Genomic DNA, 24,270 nt, shown 5'->3' with positions numbered 1-24,270 from the left:
TGAGGATCCAAGGAGCTGAGGAAGGCAGACGCCTGTTGAAAAAAAGCTCACCTGCTCCGGGCCCGATGTCAGAGCATAGACATTGACAAGGTTCAATGTCAGCCCCTCCACGTGGGCCTGGAGGTGCAGTAGGCGGCCCGGCACAACCTCAGCAACCCCCAGCACCTCGAGCCATAGGTCGGAGGAAAATAGGGTGGCCACTCCAGCAGTACGAACTGTGAGATGGCAAAATACACCCTGTCCCCCCATTCCGGCCACCAGCGAGCTTTTCAATGGCTGGATCCGTATGGGTCTCCTGCAGGAAAACCACAGAGTACCCCCCGTCCCGAAGGAAGAAGAGTACCTGGCAGCTGCGGAGACCCATCCTACTGCCCCAGGTGTTTAGTATGACGAAGGTGATTTGTGCCATAATGAAGGCTGAGGAGGATCCTCACGGGAAGGAATGCTAACGGCCTCCGTTGGACCCTGCAACAGTCTGTGACCAACCCTGAAAGCTATCGGGGAGTCACGAAAGCTGCGGGCCTGCTGGTAGGCCATAGCATCCTGCCTCCCAGTCCCTTTACCCTCCCCCAAACGGCCCTTATGGCCTGGAGGACGTGATGGAAGTCCCCGCCCCCCCCAGTGCTGGAGAGCGAGCTGCACCTTATTCCGGAAACCACAAGTGTCCAGGAGAAAGACGCGCAGCTTGTCTCACAGCACATCAGGGGCTGGGGTCGCAGAACTCTGGGCGTCATCCGGCCAGATCCCCACGGCCTACTGAGACGGGCAGGCTGGGAGCAAACCCTCAACATGGTGCCTGTTCTGCTGGTGCCACACAGTCCATCTCAGACCCCGGCATGGGAGGGGGGGATGGAGGGAAAACAGCACCCCCTAAGGGGTCGGGTGAAGGGAACACGAAAACCGTCCCCTGGGGGCTATCGAACAGAAAGGGAAACAAGATGACCCTGGAGGTGGCAATAACATGGGTGGAAGAGGAGGAAGCAGGAATGGCATCAGGGACGGGAACGGGACCAGGATCAGGGGCAGGGGCAGAGTTGAGATCGGGGGCCCTGGCAGCCAAGCTACTGGGATGCGGCACCTCTTGACCGGGCCTGTGGGTCAAGGGAACAGGAAGAGGGCCCTCAGTGATGCCAGGTTCGGGCGCCATAACAGGCTTAGCACCCGCAGCCACGCATCAGGGAGCAGGGTATCTGCAGTCGGGCCCCCGACCGGAAGGGAAGGCAGCTGCCCTGCATCGGTAGGAGGTGCACCCAGTGGATCGAGGCCTGGCCGCTCAGCACCGTCCGTCGCCTCAGTGGGTTTGGCAGCCATGAGCAGAGTGCCATCCATGGCTGGGCTGGTGGAGGAACCCAGGGGCACCCCCGAAGTAAGAGGGGTGGCAGCAGTCAGGGGGAGGGGAGAAAGGAGAAGAGGGGGCGGCGTAAAGGAACCGCTGCCTGGATCGAGGCCCGCTGGTCATTGGGGTCAGACCCAGGGCCTCGATCGCCTCAAAAATGGAGCGGAAGTCCCCACCCGCTATCCCGGGGTCCTCCCTGCTAGCGACCAAGTCAGCACTCACCTCGGTGCCGCTGGGGAGCGCAGATGACAAGGGGATGGGGGGGGCTCCATCTGAGGCCCCCACAAGAAGGGATTCCAGAAGTGGGGAGATTCTGCCCCCCATTGCTGCCACGACTTCCCCAGCTTCCTCTAGTTGTTGGGCCCTATCGGGGGCACGATGGAAGGCTCTGCAGCAGCGGCACCCCTCCGCATCAAGGGGGAGGTGCTGAGCCCGTACCTTCCGCTTGCCCCACTTCCCCTGGACAAAGACCCAGCCCTCCAAGATGTTAGCGGAGGGCTGGCAAGCAGGGGTGGGGCCAGGGGGCAAGGACGATGGTACTGGAGGTCGGAGAGGTAATGGGGGGGGCAGAGCGGGGAAGGGAAAGCTCCCCCTGGGGCAGGCCCTCTTCCATGCCCGGCCGTGGCTTTGCTGTCCTCTCCTCCGCAGACCCTGCTGAACTACATATGATGGAGGTGGGGCCCGCCTGCTCGTCTGGGTGCAACGGGGAATTACCCCCGTGGCCCGAATGGAGGCAGTGGCAGGCAGGGGAGAAGGAGGGATGACTACTGGTGCCAGGTAACTAGGGTCACTGGCGGTGACAGGGCTGGTGCCCTCCCGGGACTCGGGGGTCCCAGGAGTCCCACGGTGCCGGACCAGGGGCAGACGTGCCCCGTCGCCCAGCAGAGGTAACCCCGGGGCCTTCCCTGAAGAGTAGTACACCCGGTACCAGGACACCTGGGGGGCACCAAAAAGGACTCGTCACACGCCGGCGGCGGCAGTTGAATCTGCACCTGCCAGTATAGGCGCCAACCTCTCATGGCGCCAGAGGGTGCTCACGTCCCTCACATCCCCGGCCCTACCCCGACTCCACCCCTGCCCTGCCCCTATTCCAACCCCTTCTCCCAAAGTCCCCGCCCCAACTCCGCCCCCTCCATGCCCCTATTGGACCCCTCCCCAAATCCCCGCCCCGGCCCCGCCTCATCCCCTGAGTGCGTTGCGTTCCCCCTCCTCCCTCCCAGTACTTGCCGTGCGAAACAGCTGTTTTGCAGTTCAAGAGTTGGGAGGGAGGGGGGAAAAGCGGGCACGGGGCATGCTCGCGGAGGAGGTGGAAGCGGAGTGGAGGCGGAGGTGAGCTGGGGTGTGGCAGGGAGCTGGCAGTGGTGCAGAGCACTCACCAATTTTTCCCCGTGGGTGCTCCAGCCCCAGAGCACCCATGGAGTCGGTGCCTATGCCTGCTGGTGGAATGAGAGGACGTGACGGAGGGCGGGGTCCTTGCAGCCTAGCAGGAGAGGGCTGATCACCAACAGGGGCTTCCCCAGGGAAGAAAGGAAAGGCAAAATGGCAGCATTGGGAAAGAAGGGTGGGACAAAGGTAAAAACCACCTGTACCCCCAGGTCTTCCAAGGGCTCTAGGGGGACGTACATGCCCCCATGGCCAGGCCCTTCTCCACCACCTCCTGGGCAGTGGCCTCAGATGCCAGGAAGACGACCACCTTCCCGTACATCTTAGAGGCCGCCTCCAGGGCTGTAGGCCCCACCACCCTCACCAATGCCCGCACATAGGTCTCGACATGGGGCGAGGTGGGAAACAGGAGGCAGCGGATGCCATGCTTCCTGGTCAGGGTGGGAAAGGGTCCCCGGCTGCCAGGAATGGAACTTGAGGCAGTGGCAGGGGTAGATGACAAAGTGGCGGGCAGAGGGACTGCCACCACCTAGGCATACGCTCTGGGGGATGGGGGAGGGACGCCCCCAGAGCTGGTTGAAGGAACGGCAAGGGATAGGGCGGGGGGGCCATGGCCAACGGCAGGGCCGCAGTGGAGGGTGCAGCCCCTACTACGGAGGGGCTTGGCGTGCCGAGTGGGGCTTTTGACCTTTTTCTTCCCCTGCCCTTTCTGTCAGTCGAGGTGGGGGGGCTCCCCCAAGAACAGAGGAGATAGGAGGCAGCAACAGAATCCATACCCATGCCTGCCGCCGGTACCCTAGCGGGGGCAATGGCAAGCAGTCTGGCAGCAGCGGTCAAGAGGGAAGCCTGAGGGACAGATGGGAGAGCAGGTGGAGGGGAGGCAGCAGGGGCAACCCTGTGGGGGCCCCACCTGCCGTTTCCCCCACCATTCGCAGAGGGGACAGGGACGAGCACTGAAGAGAAGGGGGAAAAAGAGAGGGAAACGGGAAGAGGTAAAGCCAACCGCTCCTCCCCGCTAGGCTGCAGGCAGAGGAGGAGGGCGCCAAGGAGAGGGGGGGCTCAGGGACATCGATCAAGGCAGGAGGGGGGGGGGGTGCGATCACTGACACGTGGTGGAAATACCGGCTCCTCTGGCTGCACTGGGTAGGGGAGTGATCACAATATCATAAGGGGGTGCAGTGAACAAAGGGGCTCAACAGAAAATGGGAAGGGGCACAAGCGCATGGGAGGGACATGGGCGCATGGAGTGAGGGGGCTGGACAAGGGGGGGGACAACAAAAGGCGAGGGGAGAAAGGAACGGGCTAGACCGGGGCCAGGGTAGGAAACCCACTGGGACCAGCAGCAAGGGCCAGAGCAGGGCAGGCAAAACTAGCAAACACCAAGGGACTGGAGCGGGGCAGGCAAACAAACAGAAAGTGCCAGAGGACCGGGACCAGGGCCGGGAGGCAAAAATAGGCAGCAAGGGGCGGGCGGGACAGGCAACACAGGGAAAGGGGGCAAACTGCTGGGGGGAGGCCTGTGGGCAAAGCAGAGGGTGGGGGTAGCCCACCTGCCGAGAGCAGCAGAGGAAGGGAGGGCAAGTCCAAGGGGACGGGAAAGTCATGTGTGCTTGCGGTTTAAAAGCCCTTGCTCGATGCTGCAAAAGCCAGGTGGATAAAAGCCAGGCAAGCGGCAAAGTCCAGGAGCGGAGAGCAGTCAAAATGGTGAGAAGGGGTAATGGAGGGGGGTGACAGCGGTGGTGGTGAGGGTGGTAGATGGACTAGGGGGAGGGCTCCATGTCTCTCCCCCCCACCTTCCGAACAACAACAAGAATCACCACCACAGGAGTAAAGATGTTAAAGTCACTCAGTCTTGTGAAAAAAAACCTCCACAATGTCCTGCAGTAGCTCCAGGTGTACCACGCACTGCAACTCCTCTTCCTCACACCTGCAGCAAGTTCCACAGCAGCAAACAGCCAGCCGAGAGAGCCCCCACAGATGGTAGCAGGGTCCCTCACTCCCCCTCTGGGGAGCAGGCCAGCAGGACTCCCCAAGCAATAGCTGCAACCAGCTGGTGAGGTAGCGGGGAATGGGGGTCTGGCCCAGACAAAAGCTAAAGAGGGTGCTCTGGGCCCAGCAACAGCAGCTCCACTCCCACAAGAGAATGGTAGAAGACAGGCATATCAGCCCTAGAATGGTCAAGACCCTGTCCCCAGGAGCTGAAAACAGCTTATCTCAGGTCAACAAGGGACTCCCGAGTCCAATTAAGGATCTTTAAAAAACCCTTTTTCTGGTGAGAGAGAATGAGGAGAGATGGAATATAAGCTGTGGCAGGAAGAAATGGCTTCTCCTAGGTGTAAGGCGGCTCTCTTCCCTATAGGGGAAGCAACCATGCTAACAGACTGTTTGGGTAAGGACTGGCATCCAGAGGCCAGCATAATGAGGCAATACCCCCCCAGGGAAAGGTATTCTCTTTTTGTTTGGCTGAAAAGTACTTCATGGCCTACTTTTTACTTTGTAAATACTGAAGAATAAAAACTCTCCAGAGTGGGACAGATTTACTCCAGGTGTGCCCTCCCCCCCTCCCGCCCTCCCAGAGAGGGAATTGCTGAGCCTGGTGAGGTAAAGGAGGTGCTTTGCCACACTACACAAACAAGAGCTAATCTGGCCCATCCTCTCTCAACAATTTGTTGTTTACAATTTCAAGAGAATGCTCAGACTGGGACAAGTGGTGATTCGTATTAAGTACCTTTATACAGGTAGGCATAAACAAGATGTAACAAACGCCTTGCAGCAAGTAGAAGGCTTTAGAAAGGGCTATCAGGAACTCAGGAATTTAGCTTTTCTGTATACTGACGCCTTTCTCTCTCATTGTTATACATATGTTTCTCTGAAAATTAGAATGATCTGAGGAACTATGGAGGTTCTTCGTGGCTTATAGCAGTTGAAATGTTATGTTCTCTTGGACCATTGACCTTTCTTTTGAGGAACTTTTAACGGAAGGATTAGAAATGACATAGGTTGAGATGGAAGCAACATTCCTGACCTGCAAGACAGATATAGAAGTGACATGATCACTGCCACAGAAAAAGGAAAATATAACACGCCTAATATTATGAGAATATGTATAATCATTTATCCAAATCATTGTTCCAATTGGCTGATTCATGGAAAGAAACAAAAGCTGCTAGCTAATTTGCAGTTTAACCGGGAAAACACTCTTTTGATTTGTTGCCTGAATGACCATCACTTTAGCAATTATGACATTGGTATTCATAAACAGCAGATTCCAATTAGCTGCTTTCTATAAACAGACTAATGGATACAAGTAGAAGTGCCACCATTTCTTTTTGTCTCCTTCTTTGCACAGAAAGCCAGACTTGCTAGAATTCGAGCAGCAAAGAGTGGGACTGCTAATGCTTACATGCAGAGCAAACGAAATGGCTTACTGAATAACCAGCTTCACCAGGTAATATATTTATGTAATCCAGCTCCAGAATAGCTACTTAATAATAGCACAGCTGCCGTTTATTCTATTTATCATCAGGACTAGTCAATCTGACTCTATAAGTAATACTATCAATAGAAGTAGGTTAAAGAAGGACAAATTGAACTATTATTGTTTTAAGCAAGATTACAGGACTGGATGACAGTGTATAAAATAACAGAGGATGGGATGGTTCACAAACTCTGGATTCAAATACATCCCAAACTTAAACTGAAGTTTGGTTCAAATAAAAAGTCCATAGTTATCACTATCTCTCTGAGCCAAACCAAGACCCTGCATCTGGGCACCCTCAAATTTTGGAAAAATGTTGATCTAGATCTGATCTTTATGGTCTGAGAAATAAAATTTTAACTACAAATGTGCTCAAGCAACTAAATATAAATCTGGATTTTATACATCCCAAAGTTTGGAGTCTTGGGACCTAGAGGACGTTTTATGCCCATCTCTAATTTCGACATTTGATATAGTCCCATTTTCATCCCAATTTAGTTTAGTGCCCTCTAATGAATAATGATAAAAGCATTTAATAAATCAGGAAATGTTTTCTATATAATTCTTCATTCTGTGTCTGTAACATCTGCTGTACACTTTCTGAACTCAGTGGTTTGGGATTAGTCAGTGACATGATTTTTTTGTATAAAGGGTAATACCACAAATTCTTCAGCATTATTAAACAATCTCAAGAGGAAATAAGACAACTATATGCAATTTCTTTTTTTAAAAAGGCCCATACACAGGGGAAAATCTTTTACCATCAGTTAGATTTATGACCATTGAAGTGTGTGCTGATTTTACACTCAGCACCTTAACATGATGATTACATCTGTAAGTTGCATTGTTCTAACTATACACAAAAGGCCATCCAGTTCCGGGCACCACACTTTATCAATGATGTGGATAAATTGGAGAGTCTAGAGGAGAGCAACAAAAATGACAAAAAGCTTAGCAAGCCTGAGCTACGTGGAAAGGTTTTAAAAACTGGGAATGTTTAGTCTTGAGAATAGAAGACTGAAGGGGAACCTGATAACAATCTTCAAATATGTTAAGGGCTGTTATAAAGAGGACAGTGAATAATTGTTCACCACATCCACTGAAGATAGAACACAGAAGTAATGGGCTTAATCTGCACCAAAGGAGATTTAGGTTAGACAGTAGGAAAAACTTTCTAAGGCCTGGTCTACACTAACCCCCCCACTTCGGACTAAGGTACGCAAATTCAGCTACGTTAATAACGTAGCTGAATTCGAAGTACCTTAGTCCGAATTTACCACGGTCCAGACGCGGCAGGAAGGCTCCCCCGTCGATGCTGCGTACTCCGCTCGCCGAGATGGAGTACCAGCGTCGACGGCGAGCACTTCCGGGATCGATCCGGGGCACTTCCGGGATCGATCCGGGATCGATTTATCGCGTCTTAACCAGACGCGATAAATCGAACTCAGAACATCGATTGCTTACATCCGGACCCGGATGTAAGTGTAGACGTACCCTAAGGGTAGTTAAGGACTGGAATAGGCTTCCAAGGATGGTTGTGGAATCCCCGGCACTGGAGGTTTTTAAGAACAAATTGGACAAACACCTGTCAGGGATAGTCTAGGTTTACTTGGTCCTACCACAGCCCAGACCTGGACTTGATGACCTCTTGAGGCCCCTTCTAGCCCTACATTTGTATGATTCTGTGGAAATGCTGAGGTTTGAGACATTCAAGAAGGGTTGCAAGGAAAGCAGAGAAAATATTTTGATTAATAAACAAAAAAGACATCATGCGCAAACTGATTTATTTTATATCATGTAGTTTTGCCCTGATAAAGCACTGCAGATATACTGCAGTATACACCCCAAGTCTGTTTTCATCAAATATTTGGCTAAGAGACTTTTGTTCAAAAATGAAAATAATAGAGAATTCTATGTATTTACAGTCCAACAAGGAGGAAGAACAGAACTTTCTTAGCAAATCTGTCTCTTCCTTTGAAACACAGCACCACCACCTGCTTCACTGTCTGGAAAAAACCACGGTAAGAAAATGGAATCAGTGTCTTCCTGTAAACCTAATTTTGGTTTTGTAGTAGCTTATTTCTCCTAATTCCTCATGTTACAGTCCTTACCCTGGACCAAAGACTATTTTATAGATTGGGCTGATTTAGAAATTTTCTAGTTTATTTTCATGCAATGTACATAGTAACATTTAAAGATCATAAGTCAGATCCTCAACTGACATAAGGACATTAACCTTAATGGGACACCCCAATAGGCTCCAGCTGAGGATCTGGATTTATATATATTTATAAAGAGAAAGAGTTAATTTATGATTTGCATATTTACACACTGTGCTACAGTAAAGTTTCTAGGGATTCCATCCTCCAGTCCTTACCCATGCAAAATTCCCAATTCAGGCAATGCACGGATTGAAGTTCTGGGTCCTTAGGTTCAATCTTATGAGTTGCTGAGCACTTCCTGTATGTGAGCACTCAACTCCAATTTAAGTGAGTGCAAGTTGAGAGTACTCACCATCTTAATCTGCAACTTCATCCTCTGAATTGAGATGCAGGTGCAGCGCTACTGAATCGTTTAGCCCAGGGGCGGGCAAACTTTTTGGCCTGAGAGCCACATCGGTTTCCAAAATGGTATGGAGGGCTGGTTAGGGGAGGCTGTGTCTCCCCAAACAGCCAGGTGTGGCCCGGCCCCTGCCCCCTATCTGACCCTCCCCCCCGCTTCTCACCCCCTGACGGCCTTCTACCCCATCCAACCCCCCGTTCCCTGTCCCCTGACGGTCCCCCGGGACCCCTGCCCCATCCACCCCCTCCCTGTCCCCTGACTACCCCTGAACCCAGGCCCCGGACTGCCCCCCACCGCCCCATCAACCCCCCCCTCAAATTTCTGACTGCCCCCTGGACTCCTGCCCCATCCAACCACCCCTTCTCCTTGACTGCCCCCAGAACCCCTGCCCCTGACTGCCCCCTGCTGCCCCATCCAACCCCCCTCTCCTTCCTGACTGCCTCCTGGGACCCCTGCACCCATTCAACCCCCCTGTTTTCCCTCTGACCCCCCCAACCCCTATCCACACCCCCGCCTCCTGACCACCACCCCGAACTCCCCTGCCCTCTATCCAACCTCCCCGCTCCTTGCCCCCTTATCGCGCTGCCTGGAGCACCGGTGGCTGGCGGCGCTACAGCCGCACCGCCCAGAGCACCAGGGCAGGTATCCGTGCCGCACAGCTGGAGCCAGCCACGCTACCGCGCAGCACAGAGCACCGGGTCAGGCTGCGGCTCTGCAGCTGCGCTGCCTGGCAAGAGCTCACAGCCCTGCCGCCCAGAGCATTGCGCCGGCGGCGCAGTGAACTGAGGCTGTGGGGGAGGGGTAACAGCAGGAGAGGGGCCAGGGGCGAGCCTCCCGGGCCAGGAGCTCAGGGGCCGGGCAGGAGGGTCCCGCGGGCTGGATGTGGCCCACAGGCCATAGTTTGCCCACCTCTGGTTTAGCCTCAGCTCTGACAGCCCCTTACAGGAATAACTGATATAATTCACAACCACCAAAACACACCTGCTTTGGTTAAAAACTTCCAAGCAGTCAAAACTAGATGATGGAGCGCATGTGTCTACTGTTTAATATCTGGATAACTATACAGCCATCATGAATGTTAAATTAAAACATAATTACACTTCAGTAATATTAATAAGAATGAGGTGTGGGCACCAAGTGGTTAAGGCGCTTGACTGCAATCCTGTAGGTTGTGGGTTGGAGTCTCACTTGATCTCACACTGAGAGATCACCTGAGGTTCACCCAGCTGCAAAGTGGGTACCTGATCCATAGAAGATAGGGAAGTCCAACCGGTTGGATATGATGCTAGCCATACCACTCCCTTGTTTATCTTAAAGGTGTGTTGCCTGATGAGCCATATTGACTTTGAATATTAACAAGCCATATGTCTCATTCACAGATAAAATATTTCTGGTCAGAAATGTCACAGAGGCATTTCTGTTATCCTGATCATTATTGTTTTTACATCATTTCCTGTTTATTATTTCCTAAGAAACCTAAGGACATGAAGAATAATTACATTGAGTGTAACCTATGTAAATGTAATAATTTCACATTGGGAAATGGTAAAATAATCTATATTTGTCCTTGTATTTTCTCTCCTGTCACCATATTGCCATGTAGGGTTTATCTTATGTTGTGGATGATCCCATCTTATCAATAAGCTGTTCAACACCATTTAAGGTACAATTTACAAATTTAGCTCTGATTTTATCAAATGTAGATGCACCCAACAAATTATCTGGTAGTGACCATCAGTATGTACAATACTTTGCCATTTCCTGACAAAGAGTTTAGATCATGTTGACCAGAGATGGGCCCAAATTCCAGATTCAAACACTCAAATTTTAAGTGCTAGAAATCAGAATTGGGATCTGAATTTTGTGGCTGGTGCCCATCTCCGTGGTTGACATGTTACAAGCTAATTGTATGAAGGTGCATTACAGCAGAAAAAAATCAGAGATTGTCTATATGTGCACAGGCATCATGTCTCATCATTTGGAAATTTAGCAAACTATGTTAAATTTTCCTCATACATTGCTCAATGCTCATCATATTCATGGAATCACAAGGTTAGAGAATCATGCATTTGATTTTCATGAATCAAAGGTTTCCAAAAAAAATTTGGGGTCCATTTTCCCCCCAAAAATGTAATATGTTACAACATATGTGGGTGAGTTTCAAGATGAAAAATTGCCAAGTGGCATTTTCTAGTCATTGTATAACTTCTCTGTGAGGTTTGCACATATAGCACAAAGTTTTGATGTTTTGTCTTAGTTTTATTGTTTAATGTTGGACTTTTATGCACTGCATCTGCTGTATTCAAAACAGAAAGTATATGCAGAAGCTTTTTTTATTGCTCCTGTTCAAGTGAGAGCATAATAACAATTTCTCCATTACACACGTTATTAAATTAAAATACAACTTATGTACGTGTATAACTTCATATTTTTATTTTCACAGCCTGTTTATTCAATTGCCTTGTAATTAACATGGTCCAGTTGTTGTTTGTCATTTAGTTACTTATGTGTCATCTTTCAGGTGCTTATGCTTTTTACATGCTGTCTTTTTTAATATTCATTTCTGATTTAACGTACAGTATAGCACAAACTGTCTGGCTTTAAATGTATATTACAAAGGACTTGCCTGACAACCTATCTCCCCTACTACAGTTTTATCCTTTTGGAACACTTTTGAGGCATACCATAGTAGAACTATGGGCATGTCTATACTACAGCCTAAGTTGATCTAACTTACATCCCTATGGGGTGTGAAAAAGCCTCCCCTCCCCCAAGCGATCCAAGTTTCACGCTGGCAACACCGGCGCTATGTTTGCAGGAGATGCTCTCCTGCTGATATAGCGTACGCTTCTCACCAAGGTGTAGTAATTATGCTGACAGGAAAGCACTCTCCCGTCGGCACAGCATATCTTCACCTGAGGGGCTACAGTAGCATAGCTTCATCAGTGCAGCTACACCAACGTAGCGCTGTAGTGTAGACTTGCCCTCAGTCATAGACGTCTGCTTTGGACATTGCTTTCCGCTTGAACTTTACAAATGAATTCACAAACTTTCACCTTAGCAACAGGCCTGGTCCAACTCTCAGAAAACTGAATAGAAAGACTCCCATTCACTTGGATGGGACTTGAATCAGGCCCAGAAGCTTTTCCATCTCCCCAAGTTATTAATAATGGAAAACTTGATCCTTTTTTTTTCTCTTTTAACAATGGCTCTTCAAAAAATGTATAGTAAAAGCCTGATCTTATTTTATGGAATATACATGATATTTGTTTGCTTTTCAACAATTTTCTTGAGAGATAAGGTGGGTGAGGTAATATCTTTTATTGGACCAACTTCTGTTGGTGAGACAGACAAGCTTTCAAGCTTACACAAAGCTTTTCTTCAGAACTGGGAAACTAACTCAGTGTCACTGCTAAATACAAGGTTTGAAAAGATATGCTAAACAATCTGTTCAAACCTTGTATTTAGCAGTAACACTGAGTTTTTTCCCCCCAGACCTGAAGAAGAGCTCTGTGTAAACTCGAAAGCTTGTCTCACCCACAGAAGTGGGTCCAATCACCCACCTTCTCTCACTAATATCCTGGGACCAATATGGCTACAATAACACTGCATACAACAATTTTCTTGGCTGTTGAGTCCTACCTCCCAGATATGTGCACACCCACAACACACGCAGGTAATTGCTTAGGAGCAAGGGTATGTATTCTATTTGTAACTGATCAATTGATAAAGTCAGATGGCCAGATCATGCCTTCCCAAAAGTTAAGTGAGAAAATGCAAGTTTGGGAATATTCATCTTATGGGGTGAGGAGTGTTTGTTTATTCAGGGTGGAGATAAAACTAGCCACACACCTTCTAAGCCTCCCTTCCTTCTTTGAAGACAGTGGATACTAGCTACAAGGGGGTTTATGCAGAAGGACTTCTTCAGCATCCAACAGAGGCCACTTTGGCTCCTCTACCCTCTTTCCAACATTTTTAGGCCATTGAGCCTTTCATCTCTTTTCATCTTCTCTGAGAAGTGCAGTGGATGGCAAGTTATGGCCTGTAGCTTTCTTCTTTGAAATTACTTTTGTAATGGCAACACTTGTATTCAGAGAGGTATTTTTTACAGGATATCTTTTCAGCTAATATTTAACAGTTAATTTACAGCTCACAGAAGAAATCTGGACTTCTTACATTTTAATTATTTTAGGCTTGAATTCCTAAATGCATATTTTAAATCCAATATGTCAAAGTTCATTGTATGACAGTAAATTAATATATCCCATATGCTGGAAACTTGACATGTATAATTCAATATATTTGTTTGAGCCATTATATAATTTCAAAATATCTCCAGTCTATATTAAAAGTTCACTCAGCATCACTCTTTAATAGACTATGCTGATTGAATTCTGTTTGATAGCTCCATAATAGCTTTAGGAAGCACAAAACTGTTTTCTATTGGAAAACTACCAGAGATCTTGGCAAACATACTGGAAGCCCCTATAACTTGAAGACAGTTATTAAGTAATTTCTCTCTGTGTCCCATATCCAGACGCTAATTGCATTTGAAGTCTTGTTTATGAACATTAACTGTGTAAAGTCAATTTCCAAGGAAGTTACACAAGCAGTTCTTTCTCCTTGTGTCACTTGAAATCATTATTCTTCTACACCATTTCCTTCCACACAAGATGACACCTGACTATTATATGGGTCAGGGAAGGTATGAGGGAGAGCAAATAGCAATGGCATGCTGAACAAGTTATTTCCAGTTCTACCAAACATTCAGCTGCCTTAGGAAATTACTGTGCTGGTGCTCACTTTGCTGATGAATATGTACTTACTTTCTTCTACTTATGCTATGTTTCTTTTGGACAACATGAATGTATTCACAGAGTACCTATTGGCATCTGAATGACATTCCATGTTAGTAGATCCTTCTTTAGGGAAGGAAATAGTTTTCCTTATCCTGGGGCTTGTACACACTAGCGCTTACTTTGGTATAACTTAAGTTGCTCGGGGTGTGGAAAAGCCTCCCCCCGAGTGACACAAATTACAACGACCTAAGCGCCGGTATGGACAGCGTTTTATCAGCGGGAGATGCTCTCCTGATGACATAGCTACCGCTGCTCGGGGAAATGGAGTAATTATCGCGATGGAAGAGCTCTCTCCCAGCAGCATAGAGTATCTGCCCTAGCAGCGCTACAGCAGCACAGCTACATTGGTACAACTATGCCACTGGAGCGATTCCAGTGTAGGCTAGCCCCTAGTAAATGGAAATGCAGAGAACCAACCCAATTGAAGTAAATGGGATTATGTGGAGTGTAAACCAGTGTTTCCCAACTCAGTGTCAAAGCATCTGCTGTTGGGAATGTGGAAACAGAAGTTGTCTCAAACAATCCAAAATAATGGGATTATAAGCATCAGCATCCTGTTATCCATTTCGTTTTGGGATTCTACCTTAATTCTATGGCATATATTCTTACAATGTAAAACCACGCCACCAGTTTACCCTTCTTAGTGTGCAGGTAAACTGTGGCAGTCGCAATTTTGTGAGTCGAGCTTCATAATCACATACGAAGAGTCAAAGTACAATGGTTATTACTGTACTTGGAATTTCCAGAGGCCACCCACTATGATGTGCCTTAGGATTTCTGTCTATGTTGGGATTAAGCAAAGATCCTGTGAATAAATACTATTTCACTGAATTAAAGGCTTTGTCTTATGAACTAATTTAGATATATTAAGCTATTATAACTAGAAATAGTAACCTCTGTAGAGAATGTTTGGTATTTATTTTAGCTTCTTTCCAATGGACACTACAGTTAAGGTTGCATTTTACTTTTTGATAAATACAGGCTTATTCCTGGATTGTGTAATGTATTGTTTCAAGTCATGATTTCACACCTTTATTTTAAGATGACATTTTACAGACTGAGTCAAAAATTAAAGTCAGTATTATTTTACTATATTTAAACATAATCATGGATGCTGTTACTCCCATTTAGAGCATTTATATAAACAGGATTGAAAAAGCCTGGAAAATGTTTCAAATTTTTTTTATAGATTACACAATAGCCCCTAGTAAGAATATCTGAGTAATGTTTTGCCATCCTACAAAAAATTTTGCATTAACTTTTTGAAAACTGAAGTTAACAGTTTGGTAATTTTGACTCTGTATTGACACTTTTAATATATTCAACCCATCCTGATATGGGTTGAAAATTGCAATCCTTGTCATTTTCCCAGACTCTGGTTGTGTAAAATTAAGCCATTAAGCAGGCCCTAATACAGTGGATTTTGACAATCAGCATCATGAATGTTTTCAATTATAATCCTATCTTTTTGTGTGTGTGCTTTTACCATGTTTTTGATTGCTCTGGACCAGAATCACGAGTTTGTGGATGAACATGTCTATGAAGACAGCTGCATGGAGGTATCCACAGTCAATCGATCCTCAAGCGACAGCCCCTCTCTCTCTTCCCAACAAGGCGTTACCAGCACTTGTTGCTCACGACGACATAAAAAGACTTTCCGCATTCCAAACACCAATATAACTGGCAGCCGCCCAGGCAGCATACAAGAACTTAGTACCATTCAGATCAGATGTGTGGAGAGAACATCTCTATCTAACAGGTATTTATTTTAGTTTTAACAGCAATCTGAGATGCAATGCTATGGCAAACCTTTGCTCAGTAAGGAAGAGATCTAGATTGTAGTCTAAATGGGAAGGTGTTATTTGATGCAAATTCAAAATAAGTAAGCCGCATTCCTTAGTATTAATGGGCTGCCCATTCAAACGAGCATTTATTTTCTTGAGTCTTATTGGGTAGGGGTTCCTAAGCCACACAAGTCTTGAAATGGCAGATCAAGGTAAATAATATGGGCCCAGAGCCTGAGAGGCTTTGCACCTCCAACTGCTATTGGGATTTAGTCTTTGTTTAGCAAATGCTTATGCAAGTCACAGAAAAAATATTGTAATATTTATTATTTGTATTGCAATAGCACCTAGAGACCCCAGCTGAAATTGGGACCCAGGTGTTCCAGCTCTTATACAAACACATAAGAGACAGTCTCTACCTGGAAGAGTGCACAATTCAATTATACAAGACTGAAAAAGGGGAGAGTATTATTATTCCTATTCTTAGATGCGGTACAGAGACACAAGAAGATTGTGACATTGTGAAATTCACACAGAAAGTTTGTGACAAAGCTGAGACTTGAAACGAGATCTCCTGAATCCCAGTCCAGTTCCCTAGTCTTCAGACCATCCTTCCTCTCTAAAAATATATAATGAATGAGAAAACTATAAACGCTGGCTAGGGAAGTTATTGGAAAATTAGAAAAAATGTAGCTCTAGAGGCTAGGGAGCAAGAATTTCCTTATCTTCTCTGCACCCTCATGTATCAAGTACTTGGTTTTGATATTTATGTGTATGGATACAGTCTTTGAAAACACCAGGAAAGTCATGCTAGACTTAAAAGTGTTTGTATGTTGAACTGAAATATACCTTCATTTAAAAAGCATCATTTTCAGCACAGGTTGCTATAGAGATTGATCTTAAGTGAAATTTTGAATAGCTGGCAGGTAAGAAATTCACTGCCATGAGCAACCCAGAAGCTCCTTGACTTGCAGCTGAGGTAATTTTTTCTGCCATTACTCAAGGGTGGTGGAAGGGAACATATTCCTGGAGGTTTAATCATGACCTAACATTTAATTAAAGATTAATCTTTAATTCCCGGAGGGCTGGCAACCATATGTGGAACCAGCATCCACAGCCTAGGTATTTCATGAATAATTCTGTCTGGCTCTGACCTGTCTTCTGCTGGGTGACTTTCCAGCACACCCTTCCCTCACAGCACAAACACAGAAGAATTAAAAACAACAATACATATATACAGATAGGAGTAAATCTCACAATCCAATGAATTTAGATTTTAACTGTCTCTTACTGCTTGTCCCCCAAGAACAAATATACAGTCCACCCAGCAGCTCAGTGTGCACATGAACCCACCCTCAGGTGCATGGCTAAACTGATAATTGTGAATACAAAATACTGTGAGTCACTGCTCATGTGATTACAGATAGTTCAGTAGCTCACAAAGTCTGGAGCAAAGAGCAAGGGACTGCTCTGTTACTGACTTGCTGTGTAACTTTAGATAAGTCACTTAACCTTGCCAGGTGTCACTTTCCCTCTACTGTGGCCCAGATATACCTCCACCCCACCCCGACCTCCTTGGTGGACAAAGAAAGCTCTAAATGCACTGGAACTGTTACTTTCTAGTGTGGAAGAAGGGGAAGGGAGGAAGCAGGGGCTTGCACAAAGCTTAAGGTGGGGAGTACAGTGCAGATTGGAAAAGGAGGGTATGGAGCACAGGAGAGGAAGGCTAAAGGCATGCCCAATGGAGCAACTACTACACAGCTAGTGAGCACTAAGCTAGAAAGTGTGCAGGACCCTAGCTGTTGTTACATCCCATGGGGCTGTAATGGTGGCTTTGCAGCTGCTCTGCATGAGGTCCCTGAGGTGGACAGATTTCTTCATCCCAGTCCTTCCCCATCATCTATCTTACCATTCATATTTGTGAGCTAGCTATTGTTAGTTGGCCCATATTGTTCCAGTCAAGTGACCAGTTACTGGCTGCCATGTTGAAGCACCATCTGAGCTAATGAATGTCACCTTCTCCTACTCCGCCCAGACAGGGCAGAAAACTTGCATTCGTCTGCCCTACCTGAACCTGGTTTCCTTCCACCCTCACCACTCTTCCTTAGACACAGAGCTGGTGAGTCACAATTGTGCCCATCAGCATGAAAGCACTGCTGGTTGTACCTCTTGAAGCAATAATAGGTGGCAGTGGTTGGGGCATAGGCACCAGAGACGGTTGGGGGAGGGGTGCAAAGGGCTATTGCCCTCCCTTACTTTTCAAGACCTGGTTGAGAGGATGCATGCTGCAGCCTGGCCCAGCTGGCCAGCCAACACCAAGGTCCCACTCGATGTTGTGCCAGTAGCTGGGCCCTCACCTGCCAAAACTGCAGCTCCTCTTGGTGCCAGGGACTGGCTGGATGCAGGCAGTGGGATGGCACCTTCATCCAGGGGTCTTGGTCAGGCCAGCAGGGAGTGTAAGATTAGGAGAGGGGGAGCCAGGGGCTCCAGGATGGATGGGCTGGTGGGGGGGTGGGAGGGCTTGGCCCCCACACTTTTGCAGTCTTTCCAGCACCCGTGGGTTGGTGTGACAAACTAGATCAGCCATCTACACTGCAAAGAAAAACCTGTAGCTGGCCCCTGCCACCTGACTCAAGCTCATGGGGCTCGGGCTGTTGGGCTCTTTTGTTGCGGTGTAGACTTCCAGGCTCAGATTGCTACCTGAGCTGTGGGATCCTCCCAGCTCACAGGGTCCTCAAGTCTGGGCCCCAGCAGAGCCCAGAAATCTACGCTGCAATGAAACAGCCCCACAGCCTGTGTCAGCTGGCACGAGCCAGCCACGGGTGTCTAACTACAGTGTAGACATACGTAGGGAGTGAGCATAGGCCAGTGGATAGGGTTGGGAGTCAGGCGAGGCTATTTTTAGGACTACATTTGAAATTGCTGATGTCTGTCTTTTATGAAACGGCAATGTGGTGTCAAGGCCTTGCAGGTAGGTCAGTGCACCTAGCAAGAGTAACGCTATTGGTAACACCTAATGTGCGTCTCGTTTGTAAAGGTTTGGGGGGCACAAAGCTACTGTTCTTTTGGCAGCATAGGAAGGCAAGTCGGGAAGGGTGTCAGTGAGGGATGGAGGATTTCTATGGTAATGGGGGACCTTGCTGGATTCCTCCTGTTCACTTTCAGTTACCGTGACCCAGGGCCGGCCCACAACATTTTGGCACCTGAGGCGGGGAGCTCCAAAGACGCCCCCATGCCTCCTCGCTTGGGCCAAAACTTTGAAAGGTCTCAATTCTGCCTTCTTCCTGTTCTACTCCTCTCATGGTACTGCTCTGCTACCTACCCCAATAAAGGAGAACTAACAACTTAAAATGCCTTGTTCAAAAATTTTAAGTAACACTTAACTTTCAAATGCCTGAACAGCAAATGTAACTTTTCTTGTCTGCATAGTAAACATTGGCATTTTTATCTGTTTGAATACTCAAAGTGGTGCTTTCCGTGCCTTCTTGGTTGCAAAGATTTGAACTGCTTCCTGAAGATCCACAGTCTGGGCCAGCTCATGTTCTATTGAGATGGTTGCATGGCCAACCAGCCTCTCCTGTGTCATTGTGGAGCGTAGATGTGTTTTTATTAACTTCAGCTTGGAGAAGCTGCGTTCTCCACTGGCAACTGTTGCAGGAAGTGTTAGTAGTATGCGCAGAGCAACAAAAGTATTTGGAAAGAGGATGGTCATTTTATTTGTGCACATATATTCCAGAACAGCCTTTGGAGTTGATCCTGCTGAAATGTATCTTGAAAGGGCTTTCAGTTCATCACCTAAATCACTCGCATCAATATCGTACATGTCAGCATGTGTCAACACTGTCTCTAGTGCCCTGCATTGCTGGTGTAGGTCTTCTTCAGGTACAGTATGATATTCCAAAACTCCTCACAACATCCCAAATATACTGCTGTGTTCCTTGAGCTGCATGAAACGTTCTTCAACTGACTGTATTGCACAATCTAGCACCTGGTTAAAGAATTCAGCTTTCAATTGTTGTTTGGGGTCTCTTATGGGATTATCCCGTGCCTCGTAATCAAAATGTCTTCTTCTTCGGTGACTCTTGTATTCTTGAATGGGTGGGAAAATAGCTTTAGTGTGAAGTTCCTCTGCCAACTTCTGTGCAGTCTTCAGAAATCCCTCATCTGACCAGTAAGACTGCAGGTATGACTTTGCTTTGTCCAGTTGTTCCATTGCTCCAGATATATCAAGGTCAACACCTTGGAGTCTCTTGCTTACAACATTTATTTCAGTATGTCATGCCACAACACTAAGCCACACAGAAATTTGAAATTGGGTATGTTTCTGGTGATTCCATTTCCCTCTGCCACTGTTCTCCCATGAACAGTTCCTGTCGTAGCATTATCCTCCATAATGGCAACTATGGCATCATCTATCTTCCCAATTTGGTGTTTGATAGGCTTTATCACCTCCACTTGACTTTCCCATCATGTGGCACTCAGTGGTTTCAGTGTCAGAGAGGATGTTCCCAGATGTTGCTTCAAAATTTGCCATCGATGAGTTGACACAGAGAAAAATACATAGATGCTTTGAATTACATTAAAAAATTCAGAAGCCTCACTAGAAGCTGATGCTGTATCACTGACCACCAAGCTCAATGAATAAGAACTGCATGGGACAAAAAAAGCTCCAGGGTTTAACTCTCGGATCCGTGTCTGCACTCCTCTGTTCTTTCCTCTCATGTTGGCACCATTATCATAGCCCTGACCTCTCATGTCAGCTATCGCAATTCCTGTATCTTCCAGCTTTTTAAGAAGCCACATTGGGTTCTACAGGAACAAAGGACTGGAAAAATCTGGCTAGAAATCTGGCATGGCATGAGAAGGCAGCAAATCAACAGAGAGTATTCCATAGGTGGAAAGAGCTTGAGATGAGACTAAGATTAAAGGCCACCATAGATGATCAGCATCAAGAGAAGATTGCATCAGAGTCTCTTTACTGGCAAAATGTTCTGAAAAGGCTCATTGCCATTGTGAGAATGCTTGCTACCCAAAACCTAGCACTGTGTGGCAATTCAGATCAGCTGTATGTGCCAAACAATGGAAACTTCCTTAAAATTGTAGAGCTGATGGCTGAGTTTGATGCTGTAGTCCAGGAGCATCTAAGAAGCGTCACCACCCAAGAAATGTACACACACCACTACCTTGGAAAAACAATTCAAAATAAGATCATACAGTTACTGGCAACAAAAGTCAAACAGAAGATTGTGTCAGATCTGAAGTCAGCAAGATATTACTCTGTTATTCTAGACTGCACACCTGACATCAGCCATATGGAACAAATGACTTTAATGGTGTGTTTTGTAACAACACAGAACCTAGTGAAAATGTCCCTGCAATGGTGACTGTCAGAGAGCATTTTCTAGAATTTATTGCTCCTGTGGTATCATCAATGTCAATGATTTGCTGTCTTCTCATGGCATGCCAGATTTCTAGCCAGATTTTTCCAGTCTTTTGTTCCTGTAGAACCCAATGTGGCTGGAACAAAACAGTATGCAGCATTCTGGGTTTTTGAGTACGTAAGCCATGACCTCTCCACTTTGTCACCGTTGGGGATTTCATGCCAGTAATGTTTGGATGGAAACTTCTATTTTCATTGTCTTTGGGGAACTTGAAGTTTTTCACTTGCTGTGATCCATGCAGTACAAGGAAGTCCCTCAGGTTACTGCTCAAGTGGGTCCACAGTCCTGGATCATCTAGACTTAAGGAACTAAACTCAGCAGCAGCTGTTTCTTGTGCCTCCACCACACTCTTCTCTGATCTACACTTTTCTTCAGGAATGTGCATGGTTACATCCATTTGAGATGGAGATATGGATGCTGCAGTAGCTGGCAGGTCACCTGCACTCTGACTAACTGGAAGATCAGGCATCTCCTCACCACTCACATCCTCACTGGGGCCGGAAGTCTCACCGTGAACATTTGTGTCTATGTATCTCAGGAGAGCTCCTTCCTGCTTAGATAGAAAAGCTTCCTTTGCTTTCTTTCTTTTTCTGAATGCTGCCCCAGAGGGGCATTTTCTTCTTTCACTCATGACTGCTGTTCTGTGCCAGCTATAGTGGCTCTCAACACTCAGTTGAAGGGGACAAATAAGCAGGCTGGTAGCAGGGCCTGAGGGAAGATATCAGCGTCTTAAGGGCCTAACTGTCTCCTACTACTTCAGTTGACTGCCTGTTCTCCTCAAGTGGATTCAGGGAAGCAGCAGGAAACAGGAAGCTCCCTGAGAAGCTGGTGTTAATCAGTCCAGGCTCCTGGGGTATTAGAAAGGGACATAAGAGGCTCCTCCTCCTCTCTCTCTCTGCAGCTCCTGCTGCTTTCTGTTACTCCCTCTCACCTTTTCTCCTGCCTGCCTGTTATGTCTCTTGTGCCCTCCTTCCTCCAGCACAGCACTCCACCATCTCTGTGCATCTAGAGCAGAGAGCATACATATGCACCAGCAGCAGACACAATTTTCTACACTCTGGGTCCTAGTGGCGCCCCCCCACACAGTCTGACACCTGCTCCCTCCCTTGTTTAAAGGGGTAGAATTTGTGTAAGGAAAGAATGACCGCCTTGTAACTAGAATTCAGGTCAGCTTCATTTTGCTTCTTTGGGCGCTGGCCCTCTTAATGTCCTGTCCAAAGTGTCCTATCTCCCTAAAACTGGGGTGCAGGTCTTCCTCTCACTTTCCTACACTTACATTCCATTTAAACGCTGCTCCACAAAACCACCATCCTTCACACTGATCTATGATCATGTCCTACTGCCACTTTCAGCCGTGGATTCTCTGCAGCCAGGTCTCCTGCTCTCTGTCACAGACTGTTGTGGAAGACTAGGAGTTTGGGTAAATTATAGTAGACAAGAGTTTCTCAGCAGTTGAATCTTTATTCATCCTGTAATTTACTCAGCCCATCTCTCGCCTCCTTTTGTACATTTCAAGATTTTCCTGAAATGCACCCACAAAAAGGGGGCCTTTGCCCCAGAGAGCTAAAACTCAGAATAAAACCTCATGATTGTTAAGATCAATTCCTGGTTTGTTGTGTCTGACTGAACCACCTAATGTTGGCAAAACTGCAAATAAGAAAATAATACAATGGACCTACAATAACCAAAAAGAAAGTGTCTGGATAATTGTACATGTGGAGATAAATTTATGAACAGGTTTATATGATGGGGTTGTCTGTGATAGCCAGGGACTGTACTCAATAACCCAGGAAGTCCCTTTCCGTCTTGTATTTCTGTGAAAAACACCAAGAGAGCTAAGTATTTTAATAGGAGTCACATATCTTTCTTCCTCGGCTACATGCTGCACATTCAATGACCAAAGGAGCAGAGGCCGTGTTTGCAGTGTATCTGTGTTTCTCCTACCTGATAACAAAACAGACTTTAAGCTAGTTGGCTGGGATAATGGAATTGAATAAGCAGAGAAGTTTATAACAATGTAAACATTTACATCATTGATTTTTTTCCCCCTTTAGCCGATCCAGTTTAAATGCCAAAATGGAAGAGTGTGTTAAACTAAACTGTGAGCAGCCTTACGTCACAACAGCAATAATCAGCATCCCAACACCCCCAGTGACCACACCCGAAGGGGATAATAGGCCAGAATCTCCCCCATATTCAGGTGCAAATATTGTCAGAGTATCTGCTTTATAAAACAATTAGAATAAAGACCACTTGCCAGCTGAGCTCTAGCAATGAGAAGAGTTCTGGAGAAGGAGAGAGCTGGAAAAGACAATACCCCCTTGGTCAGTGTTACCGCAGCCACAGATTGAGGGGGTCAGAAGAATTAAAACATTTTGGGTTTCAGTGTTGTACCGCGTGAAGCAGGCAACCAAACAGAGTTTCTACACAGCGTCTGAACGGTTATACAGCGCAATCTTCTGTGACCATTTTGACTTACTATATGAGCACAATGAAATGTCCCCCATTGATGCTTCTTATTACCATGGGAACTTTTTAAAAAAAATAAACAAACAAAACAAACAAAAAATACCCCACGTTTGGACATTATGTTCCGGCTGAATGCAAAACAACAATGAAAAACATTTTGATAACGTCATTTTTTCCTGTTGATAAACCATGAACTTGTTGACAAACTCCCTATTGTTAAAAAAAGAAGAAAAAAAAGGGGGGAAAACAAAATGCTCATAGGAAATATGTTTGTACTGACTGGCAGAAATACAACCATAGTGCATGCTGAAATTCTTTGGAGCTGTGATCTCAGTTTACTTATGTTGTTTTTCAGATTAGGCATGATAAAATATTACTGTAGAAAGGGGCATTTCTGTGCACTTACTGCTGATTGTTAATGTTCCATGGTAGTTGTACAAATAACTTACCTTTGGAAAATGCAGTATTTCTTACTCAAACACTCATTAGTGAACTCAAGGTGTTGTTAGTTCAATATTTATTATTGTTTTATCTTGCTTCCTTGGTACTGCTACAACTGCAATAATTCATTGTATATCTGTTGTATCAGGAATCAGGATTAATTTGTTTAACTATTTTGCACAACTTCATCTACACCATGAACCCCGTGGATAGAAAATATTTTCTCTAATGTGGAGAAGTTTTAAATAACCATATAATCAAAACTGTGTCTCACAAATGTACTTTTCAGTCATACTTCTTTTTGTCCACTGTAATCTCTATTTTCATGATGCAGCACATTTATCTGATCTAATGTTGCTTTCTTCTTTGGGATTCCAAGACTCTTCATGAAGTGGCTTAATCTTTTGTTCTGCAAACATTTGCCTACCTTTGTATTTCCTGAACCAGTCTTCTAGTGTGGTGTTACAGTGTCAATCCCATTTGAAATGAAATTAAGGGGTTTTGTGACAAACTAACA

The 24,270-nt window shown here is 46.4% G+C and overlaps 1 protein-coding gene across 4 annotated transcripts in view; it reads left to right on the top strand.

Annotated features, from left to right (window-relative positions):
• Positions 1 to 23,340, top strand: part of KCND2 (potassium voltage-gated channel subfamily D member 2) — a 408,108-nt gene extending 384,768 nt beyond the window's left edge. Inside the window, exons 3-8 of one of the 4 annotated variants that reach the window (XM_024193701.1) lie at positions 6,069 to 6,167; positions 7,494 to 7,505; positions 8,132 to 8,218; positions 10,363 to 10,422; positions 15,130 to 15,377; positions 22,898 to 23,340. In XM_024193701.1, coding sequence (XP_024049469.1) covers positions 6,069 to 6,167; positions 7,494 to 7,505; positions 8,132 to 8,218; positions 10,363 to 10,422; positions 15,130 to 15,377; positions 22,898 to 23,075 — 684 coding nt within the window. In that variant the 3' untranslated portion in view covers positions 23,076 to 23,340. Of the gene's footprint in view, positions 1 to 6,068; positions 6,168 to 7,493; positions 7,506 to 8,122; positions 8,219 to 10,362; positions 10,423 to 15,129; positions 15,378 to 20,245; positions 20,274 to 22,885 lie in introns of all 4 variants that reach the window. The other 3 variants (XM_024193705.1, XM_024193703.1, XM_024193702.1) reach the window with 3 other exon arrangements.
• Positions 23,341 to 24,270: the final 930 nt, after the last annotated feature.

Source organism: Terrapene carolina, unplaced genomic scaffold, assembly GCF_002925995.2.
Source record: "Terrapene carolina triunguis isolate 2854851 unplaced genomic scaffold, T_m_triunguis-2.0 Scaffold68, whole genome shotgun sequence".
NCBI lineage: Eukaryota > Metazoa > Chordata > Testudines > Emydidae > Terrapene > Terrapene triunguis.
This window is presented reverse-complemented; position numbering and strand designations above follow the sequence as displayed.